The sequence below is a fragment of the Halichoeres trimaculatus genome, unplaced genomic scaffold (genome assembly GCF_033239565.1).
Source record: "Halichoeres trimaculatus isolate MK-OKI-2021-1 unplaced genomic scaffold, fHalTri1.1 fHalTri1_scaffold_21, whole genome shotgun sequence".
In the NCBI taxonomy this organism is placed as follows: Eukaryota; Metazoa; Chordata; class Actinopteri; order Labriformes; family Labridae; genus Halichoeres; species Halichoeres trimaculatus.
This window is the reverse complement of record NW_027437199.1, coordinates 1,368,974-1,394,144: the sequence shown is the minus strand read 5'-3', so window position 1 is coordinate 1,394,144 and position 25,171 is coordinate 1,368,974. Positions and strand designations below refer to the sequence as shown.

The 25,171-nt window shown below is 41.1% G+C and overlaps 1 protein-coding gene across 18 annotated transcripts in view; it reads left to right on the top strand.

The window, feature by feature from the left end:
* Positions 1-25,171, top strand: part of celf2 (cugbp, Elav-like family member 2) — a 293,462-nt gene that overhangs the window by 39,723 nt on the left and 228,568 nt on the right. For all 18 annotated transcript variants that reach the window (XM_074698157.1, XM_074698156.1, XM_074698155.1 and 15 more), the window contains exon 2: positions 20,457-20,492. In XM_074698157.1, coding sequence (XP_074554258.1) covers positions 20,457-20,492 — 36 coding nt within the window. The remainder of the gene's footprint in view (positions 1-20,456; positions 20,493-25,171) is intronic.

Here is a 25,171-nt window from a genome sequence, read left to right as displayed (position 1 = left end):
ATGCAGTGGTATCCTCAGATCTGAAGGCAAATCCCCCTCGGTGGTAGTTCTGCTCGAGCGGCTCGCGCTGACACATGAATATTTCATACTGTTGATGTTTAAATCCCATCATTTGTGATGTGGCGCGTGAGTGTGTGTGGAGATTCATTGAATAAAGGAAGAAGAAGAAGAAGGAGCAGAATGTATGTGCGTACATGTGTTCTTTGTGTGTGAGACGCAGAGATGGAGTGTGTTGATCTATAATGCATACTTTCAGTAAGTTCACTTGTGATACGCTCTATTGCATCTGTGTTTCAGTATTGTTGGAGCCAGTGGATGTGCTCGCCCGTGCTCGGGCCCTTGAAGCGCAGATTGCCCCCGTGTTAGCTCATCCATATGCAGCTCAGCGCCGTGACGCGTAAAAACACACGGCGAGTGACATGCATACACACATCGATACACTGTGTGTCCATGCATTGAGATGCAGAGCCGGCTTTACGGCTCGCTCGGGTCGCACGCCACATCGCAAATTAGTCAACCAGCTCCGGAGAGTAGTTCACGATCTGGTTTCTGGAGCATGAAACTGGAACGCGGAGGTCTCGTTTCCTGGAGTGGAAACTGACCCAGACGTGACCAACGGGTAGTTTATCCATCAAATCAAACCAGTGACGACTTCCTGCTCTGGTTCCTTCATCAGCAACCTCAGAGGACGTCAGCAATCAGTGCAGATCATCCTCTGATGACATGAGGATGATACTGTCAGGAACTCTAGGGGAGCATTCCAACACTTCACACCAAAGACCTACTTTCCTACATAGCGTTCATGTCACTGACGCAAACATCACGACTCTTGGTCCAGTATCCATGTTACTGTTTCAAGCATAGACTGTAAAGGAAATGGATATCATCTCACTCGATTCAAAAACTGCTCCCCCTGGTGGCTGGCTGCTGTATAGGTCAAAAAAATCCATCTCTCCAGTCATTCCAGATAGAATAGAATAGAAAAGATCTTTACTGTCATTGTAACAAGTACAACAAAATTAAAGTCACAGCAGCAATCAAGAAAACAAAGTAAGAAAGTGTACAGAAAGCTCTTCCAATGTGGCGTTGGTGTCTGCTGTTAGCTCTGTTAGCCATGTCTGTGAATAGCATGATGCTACTCTGCCCTCTGGTATTCCCTCTGTTGCTGGGTTAGCACAGCTAGCTCGTCCATCTTATTGGAGATAGATCTTACGTTCCCAATAACGATGGATGGAAGGACAGGTCCATGTCGTCACTTCTTAGCTCACACCTGAGAACCAGCACGTCGTCCTCACCTCCTTCTCCTCACCATCTGGGTAAACATCCGGCCTAGCACCAGTTAGCATTTTCACATGTAAACAATGCAGCCATGGTTACATGTAGGATCTCCAGACAAACACAGGAGAAAAAGTATTAAAAATATCACTGAAGACACAAAAAGTTTGGTGTCCATGACCAACAAATGAGCCAATCCAAAGTAATGATCCACTCCAAAGACAAAGATGACAAAAAAGAGACGAAAAAATTACAAGAAACGGACAAAGAAGAGAGAGCTGCTGCAAAAAGCAGCCATAGTCAACAGGGCGGCCGAACTGAGTCTGATTGAACGTATCTGGAGCCCCAAGTTTTTCATAAATAAACCATTTTCCGAAGTTTTGAAGACAGAAAGTTTGAGGATAAACAAGCAAGAAAAGTTTCCAGAGTTTGGATTGCTGAGTGAAAGTGAGCGTGATGGAGCACACACGGGTACAAAGAGCGGGGTATGAGGGGACCAGGAGTCAGATATGGGTCTGGTGGTCATTGTTCCTCCTGAGATTCATCCCCTCTTTTTCCATTTAAAAGATGTGATTACACGCTGACGATACGCACACACCTTCACACACATGCTGCCGGCAGCGGTGATCCAATTTAGGAGGTAAGAAGGGAGGGATAAGGAGACAGAGGGAGCAAAGAGGGGAGCGGAGGGGTGAGAGGAGCTGTGTAAGAAGACGAGGAGAAAGATCCTCCCCTCCTCCTTGGCTCTCGTTTGTCATTCTGTCGGCGGCGTATGCAGATGAGGAGCTAATATGATATCTCTGCTGAGCTGATGGATGTTTAAAATGATACGGCAACCCTGAGCAGCCTCACCACGGTGTGTGTGTGTGTGAGTGTGTGTGTGTCAGTCAGTGAAAACTTTATCCGAATCATTGTAGCAGTGACATACGCTCTCAAACTCACAACAGCTCATGAGGAGGATCTTCTGACACCTCAAACAACGTCGACTCTTTGTTTTGAATTAAATACTTTTCGCTGCAGCAAATAACCGTTGTTTGTCCTGAATCACGTTTTGCACGGCTTTGAAATGCAGATCGATTCAGCGTTGAGTTCAAACCTGGTTTGCGTGGATCGATATTCAATCAAACAGCATCATATTCATCATCCTAAAGGTCAGTGATAGTTACCAGCCGATGAAAGATTTCAAGGAATCGCTAACGCCGACATGAATTATTGCTTTAGATCCACAGCTCCCTGTGAGTGTGTGTGTCAGAGTCTGTCTGTGAGCAGTTTTCCACATTGTCATGGTGCTAATGAGGAGCTGGGTGGGAGTGGAGAGTCTGCGGGGATGGGGGGGTTGGGGGGGCAGCGGGACTGATTGGATTCTCCACAGACTTCATTAGTTAAAACAAAGCCAGTTGTCCATTTGGGCTCTTTCACGGCCTAATTGATATTGATTTACTGATTTGCTCAGGGGTGATTTAAAAGCATGTTTGGTGTTATCGTCAATGCTGCTTTTCCTCCGCGCTGCCTCTCCGTCTCCAGCCTCCTGCGAAGGAGCGAAGGGTCGTACTCCTCGCGCCCTAACAGCCCTGTCCATCGCGTTATCTTAAGGCATGATGGGAAAAAAATGCTCCTTTCTACCTGATTTCTCTCCTGCCAATTATCAGTCTCGTCTTGAACTCCTGGGGTGTGCCATGGCTGATAGATGGCAGCCGTGTCCATAACTGGATAATGATAGTTATCATAAACGGTTAGCGCTTGGCTAAGTGAAGCATTGAGATCAATGGCGGTGGTGTTAGCGTTGGGGGAAGGAGGCCTTTTATCACGGTGATGGATGGCAGGCCCGTCTTTAATGTGACATGTTATGATCATATCAATTTGTCCTCACTTCTCATCCACATCACTTTATTGCCCCTCCGCCTCTCACAGTCCATCAACCCGCTCTGTAAATTCAGACTGGAGATGGCAGCGTGCCACAACGCTCCATAAACCAAACATCGCTCCTCCTCTACTTCCTTCACCTCCTCCTCTGACGCTGCCTGACTCCTTCTCTTCTCCTCACTTTGATCCTTAAAACGCTGCGATGGGTTCATGGTGTTTTTATCATCTTTGGAATCTGAACATCCTGAGCTTCACTGCCAAAAACTGAAATCCTATCAAGTGTTTTTGTCTTATTTTAAGTAAAAAATGTCTTGTTATGCTTGATTTGAGCCACATTCAACTCATCAGTTAAGGCAAGTGTCTTTTTTTTTAATTATTCAAATACAAATTGAGGTCTGAATTGCTTGTCACATGTGAAAAAAAGAAAGACATTTTTGCAGGATAATTTACTTGAAACTCAAATAATGTCTTAATACGAGTAACTTTTCTCTTGTTCCATTGGCAGATTTTTTTAAAAACTTTTTTTGAGTAAGTCAGAGCTTAGTTTGTCTTTAAATAACTTGAAAAAAGACATTTTTCTGGACTAAAGAAAAAAAAATCTACTTAAAAAAAGACAAAAACACTTGAGAAGATTTTTGTTTTGTTTTTTTGTTTTTTTTTTTGAAAAGTTCTAAGATGAAGACACCATAAACTATAGAAAAATAATAAAATTTATGTTTTTTTATTTTGTTGTTTTTTTAAACTTAACCTTAACAAAAGTTTCATCTCTCAGAACTTTCTAATCTTTCAAATTGGCTTATTATGTTGTGGCATCTTCGCAAATCCACCAGATTTTTTACGTTTTACAACAATGAAAACTTAAAAACTGTCCTACACCGCCAGAACTAAAATGTTTCAAGTGTTTTTGTCTTCATTAAGTAAAAATTGTCTTATTTTGCTAAGGCCAGAAAAATGTCTTTTTTCAAGTTATTTAAAAACAAAAATGTGTTCTGCATTACTTGTAAGAAGTGAAAAAAATCTGCCACTGAAACAACAAAAAAATGTCCGAAAATTTGCTTGAAATTAGAAAAATATCTTAATAATAATAATGATAATAATTATTATTATTAAAAAAAACAACTTTATCTTGTTACATTGGCATATTTTTTAATTTTTTTTTTTTACTTGTTTCAAGCAATGCAGACCTCATTATTGTTGTTAATTAACTTGAAATAATATATTTTTCAGGTGTGACCAGTTTAAAGAGGCTAATATCGATATAATAAGACAATTCTTACTTAAAATGAAACAAAAACACTTTTAAGATATCAGTTTTTTACAGTGTAGGTAGGGATGGGTACCGAATTAGGTACTTTTATAGGTACCGACCGAAGTCTGTCAAAAGTAACGGGTACAGATTCACGTAAAATTAAAAGGTACCATGTTTAGGTACCTAAACACATCTTTGTGACTGTGAGGGAGTGGAAGAGAAGCTTATTTTCCATGCTGGACATAAACACAGCATTGCAAGTTTATATATTGAAGAATAAATATGTTCAGTTGAAATATTATGAGATTTTATTATTAAACAAATTGATATTTTTACCACGTAAACACAAAAAAGTACCAAAAATTGGTACCGTTGAGTACTGATACTGATACTGATTGCCAGGTACCAGGCATTGGTATCGCTTCAAATGTGAAAGGTACCCATCACTTAGTGTAGGATATATGTTCTGTCTTTAATTGTTTTCATTGGTTTCATGTAATAAAATCATTATTTAATGACCCGAAACAATCTCTGTTGCCTGCCTTTTGTTGCAAAAATCAGTATAATGTTTTAAAGTCATCGACAACACCATAGATCAGGGACGTCAAACAAAATCATCTTTGCTTCCTTCTGCAGAAATCTTAAGTCTGTCACTCTAATATTTTTCAATTCAGCTCAGTTTAAATGAGGTATATAAAAAAATCCCCACCCTCAGGCAGTTTGCGTATTTTCTGGCCTTGGTGTGAGGAATTTTTGACCTTTCCCAAATGTTATGTAACACAATGATATCATCAGTAAATCTTAACCAAAATGAAACACGTCTGTGCTTTGTTTTGCAGAAAGAACGATGTCTCCATCTTTAGAGGTTTAGATTTTACACAAATTCAAACAGGATGATGTAAAAACATCCTCCTCAGATCGGTTGTTAAAGGGTTAATCCCCCTGATCCCCTCTCTATGAGTTTGATACCTCTGCTTTTTATATTTACTGTCCTCCCTCCATGTTCTTTGACAGGCAGCGGCAGACAGCCTGAAATAAAGAGTGAAGGAATCAGACTGGGATTAAAATGTAATATCAGACTATTAAAGAGATTAGTGGTTAAGATTTCCCCGTCTGAGCCACCCCCCAATCTGATGAAGTGGCATTCACCATATTGATTTATTCCCCGGCCTCTTTTTATCGCTGCACATTGACGGGGACAGCGGCAGACCTGATGTGGTGGCCTTTTATGAAGCACCTTGTCACCGGGGCCTTTAGCGCTAAGTAACCTGCCAGGAATGATTGTTCTGGAAGGTGAAGTTTATTCATCAAATCTGTAGTTTGGAAAGAGCAGCAGCAAGAGGGCGGGTGAGGACATGAGTGATTTCCCTTCCAGCCGGAGGATAAAAAGCAGAAGTCCGGGTATTGAACCGGCTCATAAAAGCTTCAAATGGAACGACGATGCTACATAAAGAGCCTTAATTATTTCCAGCTATGACAAACCATCGTTTCAGTTCAATTATGTTACACATCAGTCAAGGCCAAGGTAGCAGGACGTGACGGAGGTTTCCTGTTCGTCTCTGTCGACACCTCCACAAAGAGCAATGAGCTCCACCAGCCAGAGTTCAACCAGAGCGTTCAGACCACTTCACGTCTTAGATTCAAACACTGACTGCGTTACACAGATCTACATGATTTTTAGTGTTTGTTTTTAGGGAAGGGTACCTCCACACAGCTGCTATGGGGTACTTTGAAACTGAAACTCCTTGAGAGAGGCGCTAAATTTTCTTTATCCGTACTGCTGCTTTAAGATTATCACAAATGTTAAAGCATTAGCTAAAGGATACCAAAAAACATACAGTGGGGAAAATAAGTATTGAACTTTTTTCTCATCACATTTATTTCCAAAGCTGCAATTCAAACTAAATTTCTCCCAGACATTGGTATTAACTCAAATAATCCACACATGAAAAGAAATCACAACGTTCAGGTCCATAAATAATGATTATGGTGAATTAAGTTCGATAACACAGGAACAAAGTATTGAAGACGCTAACTGAGACTCATCTAATACTTAGTGGAGAAGCCTTTGTTTGCAGTGACAGCTTCCAGAAGCTTCTTGTATGTTTGAACTAATCTGAGAGTCAACTTTGCCGTGTGCTTTGGATGGTTGTCCTGCTGGAAGGTCCAGCCACGTCTCATCTTCATCATCCTGGTGGATGGCAGCAGATTCAGATCAAGAATTTCCCCATACATGGCTCCATTCATTGCTCCGTCAGTTATATGAAGTTTGCCAACACCATGAGATGAGAAACAACCCCATGCCATGATGCTTCCACCTCCAAACTCCACTGTTGGTGTAGTGTTTTTTGGCTGATGTGCAGAGCCATTTCTCCTCCAAACATGGTCTGTAGTATGACAGCCCAAAAGTTCAGTTTTGGTCTCATCTGACCAGACAACATTCTCCCAGTATTCTACAGGCTTGTCAAGATGCTGTTTAGCAAACTTTAAACCAGCTTCAACATGCCTTTTCTTCAGGAATGGAGTCTTGCGGGCTGAGCGTCCATAGAGGCCATGGCGGTGGAGTGCATTGCCTGTTGTTTTCTCTGTAACAATTGTACCTGCTGCCTCCAAGTCTTTCTGGAGCCCTTTCAGGGCGGTCCTTGGCTGGTTGAGTCCTCTTCTGACTATCTTTCTGACTCCCTGGTCAGAAATCTTCAAGGAGCTCCTGTGCGTGGCCTGTTGATGGTAAGGTGGTGCTTCTTCCACTTGTGAATAATGGCCCCAACGGTGCTGAATATTCAGGTGCTTTCAGGTGACGTGTTCGGTACTTATTTTCTCCACTGTACATTAATTGATACCTTAAAATTGGTGCCCCAAACTGATGCTTATAGTCACCTAAAGTCTAATGCCATGGGTACCAAAAAGCACATCTTCAAGCAAAACTTAAAGTACAATCCAAAGGGTACCCCAGCACCGCTTAATTAGCCACTAAGGGACATAGAGACATAGACAAGAAAATCTCCTTAAAACAGTGGGGGAGGGGTTCCTCAAGCAGATTTTAACCAATACCCATAAATTGACTATTAATGGGACCCAGGAAGTGTTGGGACATAGCACTATAGGTCTAATGCTTAAAGGGTACCTCAAAACAGATGTAAGGAAATGATTTAGCCCCGAAGGCAAGCTTGAATTAAGCTTCTTGGGACAGGGACTGACAGTTTAAGGCCCCCAAATTGGACTCATTTTTGAATAGGGGTACCCTTATACAGATGGAAAACCAGATTCCTTGAAACAGGTGCTCAATTTTGCCTAAGTTACAAGAAAATGATTAACAAATATTTCCTTGATTCAGCAATCCAAGGGTACGTCCATTAAGGTTCCTCTCTTTAAAGTAAAAATAACAAAGGTTCCCAGAGACGGACCTTTCCTTTCATAGAATACAAAACAGCGTTTACCTTAAACAAGATTTTTGTATCTTCCAAAGAGTCATCTTGAGGGTTTTTTAAGTGTGTTAAGTTTCTTGATGCATCAATCGCCGATGGGGGTCTCACTTGTGGTCAGTTGTTAGAGGAGGTACCCCATTCACAGAGGTTAAGAGCAGATTCTGTCTGGAAAAAATGTTGAGTCCAGAACTCAAAATGTTTACACGCTTAATGTAACCACTCTCTGTTCAGCAGTCACAGCGCCACCTACAGGACTGGAGGTCTTTAAAATGTTTTCATTGATGAAACCAAAACGAATTGTGTTGTAAACAGCTGATCAAATCTCATTCATGTGTTGAGTGTTCCTTATCACACCCTCCTCCTCCTCCTCCTCCTCCTCCTCCTCCTCACCTCCTCCTGTGTCTCTGTTCTGTCTCTAACAACCTTCGTCCTCCTTACGTCTTCACTTTGCTCGATCTTATCATCCGGCCACGCGGTAATGGCCTCGCTCGCGGCTCCTCGTATGCTGCCCTCGTATCCGTCGCCCCAATCACAACCTTAATGCATCTCAATTTAACCACAGTTGTAACACACACACACACACACCTCTCCCTCTGTGTAACACACACACACACACACACACACACACACACACACACATCCAGAGTTTATTGTGTTGCAGCAGTGACGGGTCGGGGAGGGCGGCATCAGTAATGCGTGACGCGTGCCTCCATAACGCCGGCCTCATTTGCATGTGTGAGGAGGTCTGGGCTAATGGAGCTGATCTGTTGCGTTGTTATTAAATGGGGGGAGAGACGGGGGAGGCGGGGGAGGGTGGGGGTTGTTATTAAAGAGGAGGAGGAGGGGAGGGAGGAACAAAACGAGGGGAGGTCCTCTCCTCTCCCATGAGGAGGCGTGATGGATGATCCAGGAAGCTCTCCTCCACTGAGTTTAGGTGCTCGTGCAGTTTGCTTGGTCACACATATACTGTATGCATGTGTGTGTGTGTGTGTGTGTACAGTGTGTGTGTGTTGCTGGGCTGCGTACCCTTTGAATATCAGGAGTTAAATGAGGCCTGAAACACTTCCACCACTCCTCTCTTTTGTTCACCCTTTACCACTCAGGTCGTTTCTCTCGCTGCATTTAAATGTCCTCAATATGTCACACATGCATGCATGAGCGCGTGCCTCCCTGCTAACACACACGCTCTTCCTCGTGCACACACACACTCAGAGCCTGTTGGGGCCACTTGTTCCAGAGCCTGTTTTATAGCACACACATACACAGTTTTACTGCCGTGTATTACTGAGCAGCGGCCGTTTTACAGCAGAGCTGGAGTCAGGCTGCAGATTGAATCGCTGATAGATTAGCCTGGAATATCATCTTTTATTAGAGCATTGATTTTTTTTATAGTTTAGACAGTGATGTAAAGATAACAGACTGAAATGTGAATGTTGTATTAGCATGTGACCTCCAGAGGGGGAGGGTTCGTCGCTCTGAGCTGGTGACAAACTGCGATGGCTGTGAAACCATCTTTTCAAGCTGCTCGTTCGCTGCAGGCTCGTGTTATGGTTCGAGTAAGGTTTTACAAAGAGATAGTCCTTTTTTTGCTGAGGAACAAGGAGCTTTCTGGAAAACAAGAAAAAATCAATTACATCGCTCACTTCACGGCCACCAGAGTCCATTCACTAAACGTTCATTTACTCTGCAGAGCGCTAACAACGCTGCGCTTCCTCTGCCTCGATCTGATGTTTGATTGTGCTGGATAAGATCCACTTTAAATAAGTCTTTCAAAAACACAAAACTAAACTTACAGAGCAAAAAACTGTCCAAGAACAGACTTTTGATTACTCTGATTGGACCCACCAAACCTCATTTAGGAAAAGTCGATTTTTACAGTTCAGGACATGGGAGTGTCAGCTCTTCTGCCGCCTTTGGACACCACTGAACTGAAATCCTTCAAGTGTTTTTGTCTCATTTTATGTAAAAATGTCTTTTTAGACTTGATATAAGCCACGTTAAACTGGTCAGTCCAGAAAAATGTGTCATTTTAAGGTATTTATAGACAAAAAATGAGCTGTGGATTGCTGTAACAAGTAAAAAAAAATCTGCAAATGAAAATCAAGAAAATTTTGCTTGAAAATTTGTTCTAAACTAAAATACTCACAGAGGTTGCTTCGGGTCATTAAATATTGATTTTATTTCATGAAATAAAAAAAAAAAAAACATAATAAAGACAGAACATATTTCATACACTGCAAAACACTGAAATCTTATCAAGTGTTTTAAGTTTTATTTTTGGTAAAAATGTATTTTTATACTCGATATGAGCCACATTTAACTGGTCATACTGGAAAAAATGTTTTGTTTACAGTTAATTAGTTACAAAAATTAGGTCTGAATTGCTTGAAACCAGTAAAAAAAAAAAATGCAATTTCAAGCAAATTTTCAAGAATTTTTCTTGTTTTATTGGAAGTTGTGTTTTTTTTTTGTTTTTTTTTTTTTTACTTTACAAGCATCTCAGGGCTAATTTTTATCTTTAAATAACTTGAGACAAGACATTATTCTGGACTGATCAGTTAAAAGAGACTTGTATCAAGTTTGATAAAGATTTTTTAACTTAAAATAAGACAAAATCACTTGAAAAGATTTCAGTTTTCCCAGTGTAGAACAGTTTTTAAGTTTTAATGTTATAAAATGTAAAAAACCTGGTTGATTTTCTTAAGATGCCACATCATAACAAGCAAATTTGAAAAAGTAGAAAGTTCAGAGCATTTAAACTTTTCCCAGAGTAAGGTAAAAACAAACAAACAAACATAAATTTATTTTTATTTTTTTTTTATAGTTTATGGCTTGTCATCCTTAAACACTGGGATAAAAAAAGTCAAGTTATTTAAAGACAAAATGAGGTCTAAATTGCTTGAAACAAGTGAATAAAAATATCTGCCAATGAAAAAGAGAAAAGTTACTCACATAAAGATGTTTTTCTAGGTTTAAGCAAATTTTTGAGCAAATTTCTGTTTTCAATTGGCAGATTTTTTTTCTTTCTTGTCTTTAAATGACTTGAAATCAGACATTTTTCTGAACTGGTCAGGTGAATGTGGCTCAGATTAAGTCTAGAATTTAGAAAGATTCTTCTTAGATAAAAAGAAACATAAATTTCATTTATTTTTATAGTTTATGGCATCATCCTTAAACACTAGGAAAAACTGAAATCATATTGAGTGTTTTTCTTATTTTCAGTAGAAAATGTCTTTTTAGACTCAATCTGAGCCACATTCACCTGAACAGTCCAGAACAATGTCTGATTTCAAATTATTTATAGACAAAATGAGGTCTGAATTACTTGTGATGAGTTAAACATTCTGCAAATGGATCAAAGGAAATCAAAGGAAAATAATGTCTTGATACAAATAACTTTTCTCTTGTTTCATTGGCAGATTTTTTGTACTTTTTACAGCAATTCTGACCTCATTTTGTCTTTAAATAACTTGAAATAAGACTGCTTAGTTGAATGTGGCTCATATCGAAAATAAAAAGACAATTTGTACAGAAAATGAGACAAAAACACTTGATAAGATCCAGCAGAAGAGCTGACACTTCCACCCCCTGTACGGTAGAAACTGATTTTTCCTGAATGAGGTTTGGTGGATCCAATCGGAGTAATCAAACGTCTGTTTTTGGACGGTATCTGAGCTGTAAAGGTTAAATTAAAGTTAGAGGATGAAGATGTGAACTCATACGTCACTCCTGCAGCTCAGTCAGTATTTCCGCGCTCCATCCACATCCTCCAAATGTTCAAACAGACCCATCTTTGCCAAAATCCTACTCAATGCGCCGCTTCTGGCAGCGCATCAGAGCGTCCAGGAGGACGGCGGCGGAGTGACACAGAAAGCCGTTTATTAAGCCAGTTTTTGGCAAAAGTAGGATATGCTGGGTGCATACTGGGTGAGCAGATGGACAGTAGAGGAGTGGATTATGCTGCAGGAGTGGGTTTTGAAGTTTCTGAGGGGATTTAAAGCGATTTCTTTTCCTTGAAACCTCAAAGTCTTACCAGCGGGTTGACCGCAGCTGCGTCTTCCTCAGAATCCACCTGAAGGGCCCGGAAAGAGGTCTGAGCCCGGCTGAGTGAGTCTTCTCTTTGTAACTTTACAGTTAGCAGCTCGTGACTACGTCCGAGTCAGAGACTTAATTAACAGTAGAGTCACTCAGAGCTCCGTTTCTCTTCTCACTCCAGAGGATGATTGATGAAACGCCAGCTCACGGCGGTGGCTCAGGTCTATATTTCGTCCAATCGTCGTCCTCCCTTCAGCGCTTTGGCACGGCCGTCAGCGAGACTCTTCCCCCTATGGGAGAGTCTGGTTTCCACCTGGAGACGGGCCAGCAGCCCACATCTGACATCATCTTAAGACCTGGCACAGTTTGGCAGAGTGACACCGGCTGTCTGACACACACACACACACTCACTCACACACACACACACACCTGTGATGGAGATGAAGAAGGAATAAGAAGTGGGAAGTCTTGGAGAGGTGTGAAGCTGGAGTGCGTGAATGCGTTTATGGGTGTTTAAAGAGGTGTGTGTTGGGACGTGTTGATTGGTCGGGGGTTGTGGGTGCGGTGCGCGGAGCGGAGTTGCGTATATGTGAAAGGCAGAGAGGCAGGTGAGAAGAAGAGAAGTGTTAAAAAACAGAGAGAGTGTTAGAACGACACAGATGGGCTGCAGAGAGGAGGAGGAGGAGGAGGAGGAGGAGGAAGGAGCTGCAGACTGTCGAGGCTTTCAGAGCCGAGGAGAATCGAACCGATCACACCGGCAGCACCAAAGCGTTTGACGACGATGTTGACACAGATTAATCAATGAACTTCCTCCAACTCTGTTTCTAAATGACTCTGAGGCTTTGAACTGTTCGGTCTAGATTTTTACTCTCAGTCCTCGTAACGTATGTTTACCTTTAAGATTTACACTTAGCATAAATATAACGAAGAGGAGGCTAACAAAATCAGGAGTCTGAACTCAAAAGAGGGAAATAAAGAAGGTGGCAACACTTAATGAGTCACAACAGGCAAGAACTGAGGTTCTCAATCATGGTTTCTATTAAAAGAAAAACAAAATGAAAAAATACAAATATAACTGTTTAACATTTTTTTTCACGACATCCATAAATTATGATTTTCCTCAAGGTTCAAAGTCCCTGATATTCAAATAAACTTTTTGTTTTTCTCTTCCTAAAATAAGAAAGTTCAAAAGGCTTGAAGATAAAGTCTCTTACAAAAGAAAAGCTTGACTGGGAAGAGTCCTTAACAAGAAACCCCAAAACACTGGCCTGTGTAAAGAAAAGGCCAAAACTTAAAAACTCACCTGCAAAAAAAATGAACAAGTAAATTAAACAAGTTAAGAAAACATCAAATCAATAACATTTACTCATCGTCCATCTTTGTTTATAGCCCAACACTGCGTAGTCACACTTGCACGTGTTAGCCAAACTAATGTTAGCATTAGCTTACCCATTGATATGATACCTTTAACACACTCAAACAATAACAGACCTACCAATAGATTAATGTGTACAGGAAATGATTAATGCCAGCCACTTTAATTTGTTTATCAGCTTACTAATGCCAATTTAAATCAATATTTAATTTATTAAATTCAGTCAATATTTATTTTATATTTTATTTTATTTATATATTAATATGTTTATATTTATAAATATTTATTTAATTTATTATATTCTATATTTATTTTAAGTATTTAATATCATACTAGTTTTATATTATATTTGATTTATATGTTAATGTATACATATATTTAGTTTATTTATTTTTTATTTATATTTATTCAAATTGATCAATATTTACATTTATTTGACATTTTTTAATTTTATTTATCTAATTTTTTTATTTGTATATTTCTTAATATTTTATTTATATTTATTTTATTTTATATGCATTTATATAAATCAATATTTATTATATTTATATTCTTACTTTTTTTTTTTTTTTTTTTGTATTACTGCTTTTACTCCTTAATTTCCATTTCATTGTGTTCTAATATGTAGTTTGTCATCTTGTCTTGCACTTTTGACCAAAAGGTCTGAATTATGGCATGTGGAGTAATTAGAGCTGAGGGCGTCCGGCTATGAAATGCACAGTCTTATACAAACATTTTCTGGTTCACACCAAATCCAGGGAAGTGATTGTTTGATTTCAATATCGTGAGACAAACAACAAATGAAGGAGAAATCAAATAAACAACGGGCAGTTTATAATAACTTTTATCTCACCGTGCATATATATCTTTAAGAGGCAAAATGGCTGCTTGTGGCCTGGATCACACCTGCTTGGGATGACTTTCTGAGTTATGTTTTGTCATTATTTGCAGCCTGGGTTTGGGTTTTTGGAGTAGCTGCACTCTCGCTTCGATTGCACTCAGTGACAGGAAGTTATCAGTAAAGGATCGCCCTAAACATGCACAAGCAAAACAAACCAATGCTAGCTACATATCTGCACATGCAGGTGAGATGACCCTTTAAACCCCAAACTGCTCCACAGAAACCAATCACCAAACTATTAGAAATCGCTGTCTGGATGCTCAATCCGTCGGTTTCTGCAGCTGATAAAATCGTGACACTTGGCTGTGCAGGAAGAGAGGTTTCCAGTAACCTGGTTACTGCAGGGACGTGATCCCATGCTCTGAATTTCCCTCTTTAACCTGATTTTTCTCCTGGTAACCCAGTTTCTAGAGATGTTGATTATGGATGGGGATTCTCATGAGACTTTAACACGGCGCCGTGTGTTTCACACCATTGTAGAAGCTTCCATGTCACTTCCAATCTGTGTTTGTCTGCGTGAGGAGGAGAATAAATCAGTCTGAAAGCTGCGACGCTCTTGTCATTGATGGTTTTCAGCAGAGCAGTGACAGCTGCTTCATAGTGTCTCCCTCCATCGAGCACAAACGCAGAGCAGTGTGCACGTGCGTGTCCGAACGCGCCCCGGGTCCTCTCCAGGTCCTGCCACCTGCTCTGTCTTTGCAGCAGCTCTGGCCCCGTCGCTCCAGGACTCCCTCACGTTTCAGCTTCGTTTTACATCTCTGCCAGGCCGGCAGCGGCGCCGCGCCTGCAGGACTTTCTGCTCCGGTTGTTGCACGACGCCAAAAAGCTGTCTGTCGTGGAACATAAGTCTGGCTGCTTTCCACCTGGACGCTGCTTTTCCCCATCTGTTTCCATCCCACTGATCAATTCTGACCCAAATCTTGTCAGTTTGACTTATGCAAATCAACAAGGGGCGATTGATACTGCAGAAACCCGACCTAAAAGCCTTTTTGTTTGGACACAGCGCGGCCTATCTCTGCAGAGAGCTGTGTTTACTCTTAAAGTGGCTCTGCAGCCGCGCAGCCAATAAAAATTCTGCTCAGAGGAGAATGTTTAAAAGGGTAAGATATTGTCCAGGCCTAAATGGGTCTCTTGTGTAATGATAAAGTTCCCACAGCAATTTAGAGTTTGGAAAGGCTTTTCAAGATATTCCCACACAAACAATTGTCCTGTAAGAGCATTTATCTCAAAATGTCAGCTTGTTATGAAAAAGGACAAACAGCTTTGTTTTAAACTGGGCGAGAGGAGTTTGGAGGTAATCCAGGAGCTCTCTGAGATAATCCAGCTTCTTTTAACGATGACTCATTCAACTTTGATACTCGCTGACATAACCAGCGTTTGTTCATTAGCTTCAAATAGCTCAACTTTGATCACAGTTTTATTTTTTTACTCCCCTTTGAGCCCAAACTGTTCACTGAAGTAGACTTTTTCACCCCTCATACCACATCAGAAATCAGCATTCATACGCTGTAAAAATGTTGCTGTAAACTTCACAGCAGAAGTGTAAAGGTGACTGAGTATCATTGCTGTTTCTTCATTTTTAGTTTCAGTATTTATTCTTTTTTTTTTTTTTTAACCAACAATCAGCGGCTGTTTACAGTAACATTAACACAGCAAAAAGATCTGTCCTCATAAGGAACTGTAGCCATTACAGTAAAATACTCATAAGATTGCAAGACATAAATAAATAAATAAATAAAATCAATTTTCAGTAAAATACTGTTATCATAACTTAAAAAAAATGAGCCACAGCAAATATTACAGGGGACAAACACCAGCTTTTACAGATAATATGGTAAAATATTGTCAGACGAATTAAAAAGTCAGCTAATATGCCACAGATATTATAGTAAAAGACTGTAGAGAAAAAAAAAATACTCCAGGTAATATGGTAAAATATTGCTAAAATTAAAAAAAGTTACCATTGATATTCCAGTTAAATACTGTGAAGAGAACAACAAAAACAAAACAAAACAAACTAACAAAAAGAAATAATTAATAATAATAATAATAATAATAATAATAATAATAATAATAATAATAATAATAATAATAATAATAATAATAATAATCAATTACTGCGGCATTACAGTAAATTTTATTGAAATAAAATAACATAAAATAAATTATAATAAAAAATAAATTATTTAATAAAATACAAAACAAAATAAAATATAAATAAAATTAAATTAAGTTAAATCAAATTAAATTAAATAAAAAAATAAATTAAATTAAAAAAATAAAATGAATAAAATAAAATAAAATAAAATTAAATAAAATTAAATTAAATTAAATTAAATTAAATTTTAAATTAAATTAAACTAGATAAAATGAAAAAAGGGTACTACAGGAATTCCAGTAAAAGACTGAAGCGGGGGAAAAAAACAATTGTTCTAGATATATTGGTTAAATATTTCTAAAAATCAAATTTAAGAAAAAAAAATATATTGATAGTCATATTTTGACAGGTTGGCCTGTTGATAGAGTTCTTTTTTCTCAATTAAGAAGCTAGAGCAGGCTTTTTAGTGGCTGTCATTATCTGGCACAATATGACCAAATCAAAGAAGTAATTTATGACAAAAGTGAGTTAGATAATTTTAAAAAATAAGGGTGAACAGGAGGTTTGTTTAGTCTTTTTGGTTTCATTAGGGCCAGAGCACTGGGAGCTTAAATCTGAGAGGTTGCAACCAATCAGGAGTCCCCTCACCTGGACGAGCACATTTAAATCAGCATTAAAAGATATTTCTTTCATTCTTGTGTTTCCAGTTCACTTTGTTGCTCCTCATTTGTTTGTCCTTGTGTTTCTCTCCTCACTGATTGTTCCTCATGAGTTTCACCTGTGTCTTGAGTCACACCTGTGTTGATTGTCCCTCTGTGTAAAGTCTCTGTGTTTGCTTGATTCTCTGACAGTTCATGGTTTGCTGTCTGCTGTCACTCCTCTCCACGTGTCAGGGCTTTGTCTTCACAGTTTTCTTTGTGAGTTTTCTAGAGTTTTGAATTCCTTTAGTGTTGTTTTTATTAGACTTTAAATTTAGCTTTATTGAAATCTTGTTAAGTTCATCTGCTTTTGGGTTTACAACAAAAGCCTCCATAAATTGTCTAATATGCCAAAGCTTTGCCCACCTTTGTCTGAAAGTTGCTTGAATGTGTTTTTTAAGAACGGTGAGGAGAGGGTTAGAGCTCCCACAGTCACTTCAGAGGCCACCCCGGTGGTTTTACTGGGCATCTCTGGGAACTGCAGAGCAAAAACAAACAGCACTAATGAGCGCCACAAAAAGATAAGACACAGAAAAACAAACCTTAAAGTTAACGTTTCCAAAGCTTTATGAATCCATCTGCTCCCAAAGCAGAAACTAAAGCTGTGGGATCTTACAGGGACTGACCAGTTTTCATCACTCCGTCCAGAAATGTCATCAGAAATCTTCTTGATTTAACATTGTTTAACATCAGATCTGCTTCAGATCCATAATTGCAGCTTTTAAAGTCCCAATCGAGCGAATTCCAACATCTGAGACGCCTTAAATCAAACACCCTGACTCTTGATTTCATCATCTCCCATAAATACGAGGAGCTCTTTGTTGTTTGATGGCGTCTTTTGTGTCGCTTCGCTCTTTAATGAAGTTATATGAACGTCTGCTCGGCGCGCCCAGCTGCAGAGCTGCAGAGCTTCAGCACGAAGAGTTAATAAGTCATAGGAACCGTGCAGCCAAAACGTTTTACTCGTGTTTATGTATGTAGATTTTTAAGTATGAGAGATGTTGCGTGTTGAGTGTGGTGCTTGAGTGTGTGTGTGTGTGTAAATCTGAGAGCAAGAAGTGTGTGTTTGATGTTCCATTTACCCTTTTTCATAATTCATGGCGTTGGGGAAAATGGACTGAAGCAGAGGTGGCTATCTTGTGCATGTGTGAGTTTGCGTGTGTGTGTGTGTGTGTGTGTGTGTGTGTGTGTGTGTGTGTGTGTGTGTGTGTGTGTGTGTGTGTGTGTGTGAGGAGAACAGAATGAGCGTTCTGTGGTCGGAGATGAAACAGACAAGCGTGTGTCTTTGAAATGCAAAGAGTGGCGATAGCCGTGATTGGCTAGTGTGTTGAGGAGGAGCGCGGCGTTTTTTCTCCGTATTTCATCATAACACACACACACATGCTCACACACACTTTCCGGTTCCTCTAACACACACACAAACACACACACACACACTGCTCCTTAATGACAGCATTGTTAATTTATTATTTTATTTACCTCAGCGACATGAAACTCGGGCTAATTCGGTGCAGCTCCAAACTCTGGAGGGTTGTGATTATGTGTGTGTGTGTGTGTGTGTTGCTGTTTCCCTCACACACACACACACACACACACTGGTGTCTCACAGAAGGGCCTGGGGACCAATTTATTTACATGCAGCAGCAGAAGAGGAGAGGATTGGAGGAAGGGATAAAACAAAAAGGGAAGAGAAGAGAAGGGGAAAGGAATTATGGGAAAAGCCCAGTGGAACCAACAAGTTTGTCTGCTGCTCCCAAGGACACACACGTCCAATTTACCATTTAGAAAACTCACTCTGTGTGTGTGTTTGTGTGTGTGTGTGTGTGTGCTCCATATTTCCTGCAGACATGGACTCTTAAACTGTTGAAAGTTAAAGTAAGATCATGCATCTCTGATCCAAACCAGTGAAGAACCAGTGTTTCCAGTCCTCCTGATCCTCAGTGCAGCTGGTTTGTCACCAACACCTTCTTTAGTTACCGTCTCTTTAAGGAGCTCCCAGTGTCTCCAAAATAAGAGCCTCTTGGTTTTTTGTCAGGCCAATTGAAAACTGTCAGTACAAACAGCCAGTAGGAGGCGACACCGAGTGTTGCAAACCATAGACTGTAGAAAACATGGACGAAGCTTCCCCAGGTCACCCGTTTATTCCTGAAACCATTAATGAAGCCAATCCTCGGGCGCAGCCACATTCGCTAAGAACTATGAGTTTTTCTCAGAGCAGCTACAGGGCTGCCGGTGGTCACGTGACCTGAGCTGTGCCTCTGATTGGAAAATCGAACAATCCTAATAACTTCTAAACCGCGGACATAAGCAAAAAAAAAAAATCACTCACCGTACAGTGTGTGCTGATCGAGAAATCAGCTTTTTAGACCTAAGCTGTTTTTTGAACCAGGCTGTAAATCTGTTTTTAATGCCGTAAAAGTCTGTTTTGATGGCTGGGTGTGTACGTGACTTCCTGTCTTTCTGCAGACAGACTCAAGTGGATTCTTGACGAACAGCGACTTTTAGCACTTCAGCATAGGCTTCATTTTTACTGACTGGATGTTTCCCCTTGTTGCAAACTAACCGTCAGTCGTTGAGTTAGGGGTTCAGTACACGACCAATCAGGGTTTGCTTAACGGCGTAGCTGCCAAGAGATCAACAAGTCAGTGGCTGACTTTGGCAGATATCAGCAAAAACCTGGCTGTGCACGGCCACATAAACACCAATAACCCTTTGCAAAACTGGAACATGCTCATATTCTGTTTTTAAAAAACCTGAAAACCCCCGTGGGTTATGTATTTAGTCATGTATACGCCTATCAGGATTTCTCCATCCAAAGGAACATTAAACTGTGTTCTGTACATGTTCTGTTCACAAGGAATCTTGGTCTTTTGAGTACAGGAAGTCTGTCGTGCTCCTTCTGCTGTTGTTGTTGCTGCTGTTGCTATGGATACAGGAAGATGAAGTGATTTCCGCGCATAGCTGCTTTGTTTGCGTTCCCAGGTAAAGGAGTTATTCTGAATGTTTCAGAAACCAGAATATTGAACATGTTAGCATAGCCACTGATAAAGATGATTAGCAAAGTCACTCATATCTTCAATGATTCAACACTGCAGCATGACCAGAAGGTAAAAACTTTCCAAAACACTTGTCCACAGACAAATCTGTGACATCCAAGTGTTTTTACACCTCGCACATACGGTGCAAAACTTAAAAAACTTTGTTGGCTGTGCGAACAAAGTTGGTTTGAACTGTGGATTATTCCCATTGCACAATCCACAATGTGCCGTTTCTGTGCAGCTGTGTAGCTCCATGTAGCATCATCTTTGGTTTTTGTTTTGTTTTGTTTTAGAGTTACTCTGCCCTCCTACGCTGGATAAATGTTGTGTTAAAATTTAGGAGTTTTGATCAAACCAGCGCTCTTTCATCCTGGATTTAACAGTAGATGATCTTGAATTGAAACTGTGAAGTTTCTCAACATGAAACATTTTTTATGTTGTTTTTATTTTTTGTGTCTGAAGCTTTTTCACTGATCTGTTTCTTCTCCTTGCCTTGCAGGCAGGACGCCAGTGACCTCTCTGGGCCGATACAAAGGTACTGTACACATTTTTTATTCTCTTTCTTCCTCTTTTTTCCCCTCTCCTCCTTCGCTCCCCTTTGGCCTCGTCCTCAGTGAGGCGTTGTGTTTGGCGTTGTGGTTGCATCTCCAGGCTCCAGGCCAAACTGCCCACATCAACAGGCCCCGGGCTTCAACGTCAGGCTGGTGCTGGTGGTGTTGTTGAGGAGGGGGCCACATGGAGCATGGGAGCAAAGAGCATGCTGGGTAGGGAGAAGGAGAGAATTAAAGGGATGGAGAAAAGGGAAATTGGAAAGGAGAGATGTGACGCTGCTCAGATCTACGGCCGAGGAGGGTCATTAAACGAAACCCTTCGGCGACAGAACGACAGATCAAGCACGAGGACGGGGGGAGGAGGGGGGAGAAGGTTTAAATAAGGGAGGATCTTAAAATAGCAGCACCTATTCCTCATCTGAGGCAGAGTTAACAGGAAAAGGATGAATATCCTGCCCTGAAAACCATCAGTGCCCTCACATTTCATCCGACGCGGCCAGAGCTAGAGGAGGGCGAAGAAATATGTGGCAACACCTTTCACGTGTTCGACCCATTTAACAAAACAGAAACACACTCCTGAAGAATTACAACACACGTCATGTTTTATGATGTGGATTATTATCACAGATGAGACAACACTCGTTAAATATTACAGGTTGTGTCTGCTGCAGCAGCGTCTCGTAAACAGTTATGGGATCCATGTTGCATCAGATCGTGTGGCTGTGAGTTTAGTCAGCTTCTTTTTGGTGAGATGGCTCTTCCAGCATTTGACAGACTTACAAACTGGATGATTTCTCTTGTTGAAAATACAGAGCAGGAGCTGGTTTGAGAAGTAGAACAGGGTCTTATTTGTTTGTTTGTTGTGAAATTGCATCTTTCTCAGAGGACAAATAACCACGGGGGGAAATCATGATGCCTCAGATGTTGCACCAAGTAGTACGTTAGATGTGACTGTGGACTTATTTGGAATTAATGTTTGTGTTTTTAAAATCAGTTTCTACTTTGGGAGCAGATCACTGAATTCATGTGCAAGAGAAACAAAGAAAGCCACTTTGAAAACTCTCAATATATGTTGTTGGATCATTCTTTGTCTTTTTATTTCCAAGGAAAGCGTCTGCAAATGTCTTGCAGCACAATTTCCTTCAGTATTGATAAAGTGGATCTTATCTAAAATACTCAAAATAATAAAAGAAAACACTTATATACCTTTAGGTTTAGGCAACAATTAAGTGTATTTATTTATTTTAATGAGCTGAAAAGATTCTGTAGAAAAAAAGTAGTTTTGAAATGAAGTGTTTAAACTGCAGTTCCTCAAGTGTCCACTTGAGGCCGGTTCCAAAAGCCAAGGAGTCCCCATTAGGCCCCATGTTAAGTTTCCACATAAGCTCCTTGTGCATTCACACGCACCCTGAAGGGCTGAAACTTTCTCGTGATGCATCCTTAAAAAAAAGCTAACACCCTGCTATCTTACTGATCTCCCTGCTGTGTAAGATGCTTGATTCTGATTGGTTAAAAAACCCCTCCCTTGGCAACCATCCAATGGCGTTGATGAAGCTCAAAGCAAGCTGATCACTTTACGTCAAATCAATCTGTGAAAAAGCTTCTGATTGTTGAGATTAAGTGTTAGCTTCTGTTAGCATTGTATTGGTAAACAAAGTAAAAATGCTGGTTTTGGTTAGCATGCTAAGTCTCTAGTGATGTTAGCAGAGGAGGTTGCTACAAAGAAACTTAGAGAATGGACAGTGGTAGTAAAAGCTTTTGAAATTCAAACCAGGCTCCTCCTTGGCTCAGTGCCAGCGGCAGCCCACACCCACAGCTCTAACTGTGACTGTGACTACTTGAACACACTCACAAGGCCAGCAACCACCTGTAGCATCACGTTTGTACATGGGAGAAACTTAAGAGCCGTGCACCTGACTTAACATGTTAGTGCAAGCAAACCACGAGTATTTCACACAAACCTGGTTAGCAGAGAGCCAACGCACGCTGCTCTCTTCGGCTCTCTTTGGTTGTGTTTTTCTTGTGATTGGCCGATGTAATCACGCTTACTTTCCACCCAACCAAAACCTCAACATCCAGGCAGGATTGTACCTGCCACGTCTCCCTCGTGTGAATTGATGCTCCCTAACACGGAGCACGAATGAGTCAGCATTCTCATTATGACGCCACCATCTTTGGGTTTTATTCTGTTTCTGCAAAAACCAATGAATGATGTCACAGAGGCTATGCTAATGTTATACTGTCTCCCTGTAAAGATGAACAGAATTAAAATAAACACTGAATGAATAATTTTAGAGGAGAACCAAACAACCTGCTTCCTGTTAACGAGACGAAACAGAGACATTCAGCTTTTTTTCTCTCGTCATATTCACCTCGAGGAAAAACTGAGCTCTGAAAACTGACTCCAGCCTTCTTCCTCACAGAAAAGCATGATTTATTTCTAAATTTAAGAAGCAGTTATGGTGTTATGCTACACCTGATGGTATTCAAATGCAAACGCAGCAGGTAAATCAGCTCGGATCATAAAAAAACACGAGCTCCCGCACAGAAGGAGGCGGCGGCGGAGCGGCAGCAGCAGCACAGGAGGAGGAAGAAGAAAGTGTGGATGACTGTGGCTGTGAATAATTAGGCAAAATGGTTTGCTTTTGTTTTTCTGTCTGATTGGAGAAAAATGTCGAAGCTGTGGAGTCAAACACACACACACACACACGAACACACACACACACAGTGACTGTAACACACTAATCCACCACACAGCTGCGTCATTCCTGAACGTGTTTATTTCCTCTCTGCCTTCGCCATCACTGCTGCTGCTGCCGACCCCCCACAATCCCCTGCAACACACACACACACACACACACACACACACACACACACACACACACACACACACACACACACACACACACACACACACACACACACACACACACAGAAAAAGAGAACTGGGCGTGTAATTTGATCCTGTGTGCTCCCCTCCTCTAATGAAGCTCTCTGGCGGTTTGACTGACACCCGGCTCGTTATTTAAACGTCTGTTTGGGGCCAGGAGGAAAAGAGGAGCTGGAAGGAGGAGGAAGAGGAGGAAGAGGAGGGGGGGAAATTGGAAACAAGGGAGCAAGAGAAGGAGAGGATAAGCTCGCGGCTCGTGGGTCGGGGATGGATAAAGCGATGGCAGGAAATGAGCAGGAGCAGGCGATGGAGGGAAGGAGGGTCATGGGAGTCATGAAGGAGTTAAAAAAAGATGACAATAGCAATCAAGAGAAGACAGTTTGAGAGGAGGAGGAGGAGTTGATAAAGGCTGTGCATGTGTGTGTGTGTGAGTGTGTGTGAGTGTGTGTCTAATTGCAGGTCTTTGTGCTGATAATGTTCTTTGAAGGCGCACAGCTGATAATTAGCGAGCGTGGCTCCATGGATGCCTTTCAACATCGGTCATTATGAGCCGCAAACCCACCATCGGCTCTGACACGACCTCCTGAGACCCAGAGGACAACACACACACTCACACACACTCACGTACACACACACACTTGCACAAAATCCATCCAGAAAGCAGGGGTAAACAAGCGTTGATTAGTGCATGAAAAGCTGCAGCTCACGAGTGGAGCAGACACAAACGCTCTCCAAAGGCCTCAAGTTCCTCTTCCACACGAGGGGCTACAGGTGTGTGTGAGATGCACAGATGCACACACACACACACGCACACACACATACACTTCCTTTTTCCAAAACAGAAGAGACTGTAATTACAAGGATTCACACAATGTGGCGTCCCGGTACGCTGCTTCCGTTATTGCCTCCCCGGTTGCCACATGACAACAGCGCGGTCCCTCGCTACAGCGGCTGCTCCTGGCCCCGCCTCCCCCCATCAGAAGTGTTCCCACATCTGAATATTTATGAGCGGGGAAGGAGCAGACAGGAGACAGCGGCTGGAGTCCTGCGTCTCCTCTGCAGTGACAGTTATCAGTGTTAAAGGGTCCTTCCTGAGCTCTAATTTATCCCCCAGCGAGGAAACGTCCGAGCGGAGCCGCGGCTCAGGACTCGACTCTCTGCAAACGCTCCCACTCAGCACAACTGGCAAAAAGTGGGCATTCGTTTGACAGCCAGGAGGAGAGCAGACATTCAGCTTTTTTTATTCCTTTTTACCCTCAGAACCTACACAAACCGTCAAATATGATGACGGCGTGCGTTCTGCACAAAGAAAGGTTTGCCTCAAAGTCGAATTACTTTGTCTGCAGAAAGACAAAGGAATCAACAACTTCTGTTGTCGTTTTCTTCTTCTGCTCTTTCTTCCTCGGCAGCAGCAGCGGCAGCAGGAGCCTGCTGTTTAGTCTCTCAGTCTAGACGTTTGTTTTGGTGCAGGATTTGAGAAATGTGTTGCTTACCGAAAGAAATCTGAAATGGCGTTGATTCCCCTGCAGATTTCTCATGAAATGCATGTTAAAGGGTGCCACTGAGTTGCTGGACAAGGTGTTTTCTGTCCCTCTGATCCCTGTTTTTATCACATTGATGTTTTAAAAAATCCCTAGTTTCAGCTTCTGAAATGCTTTATTTCTGTTGCTGTCTCTTTAAGAAACAAGCCTCCATCCCTCTGATTGGCCAGTTCTCTGGAGGCCTGTCAGGCATAGAACTAAGAGCAGATTTTCGATTTAAGGCGTGCGTCTT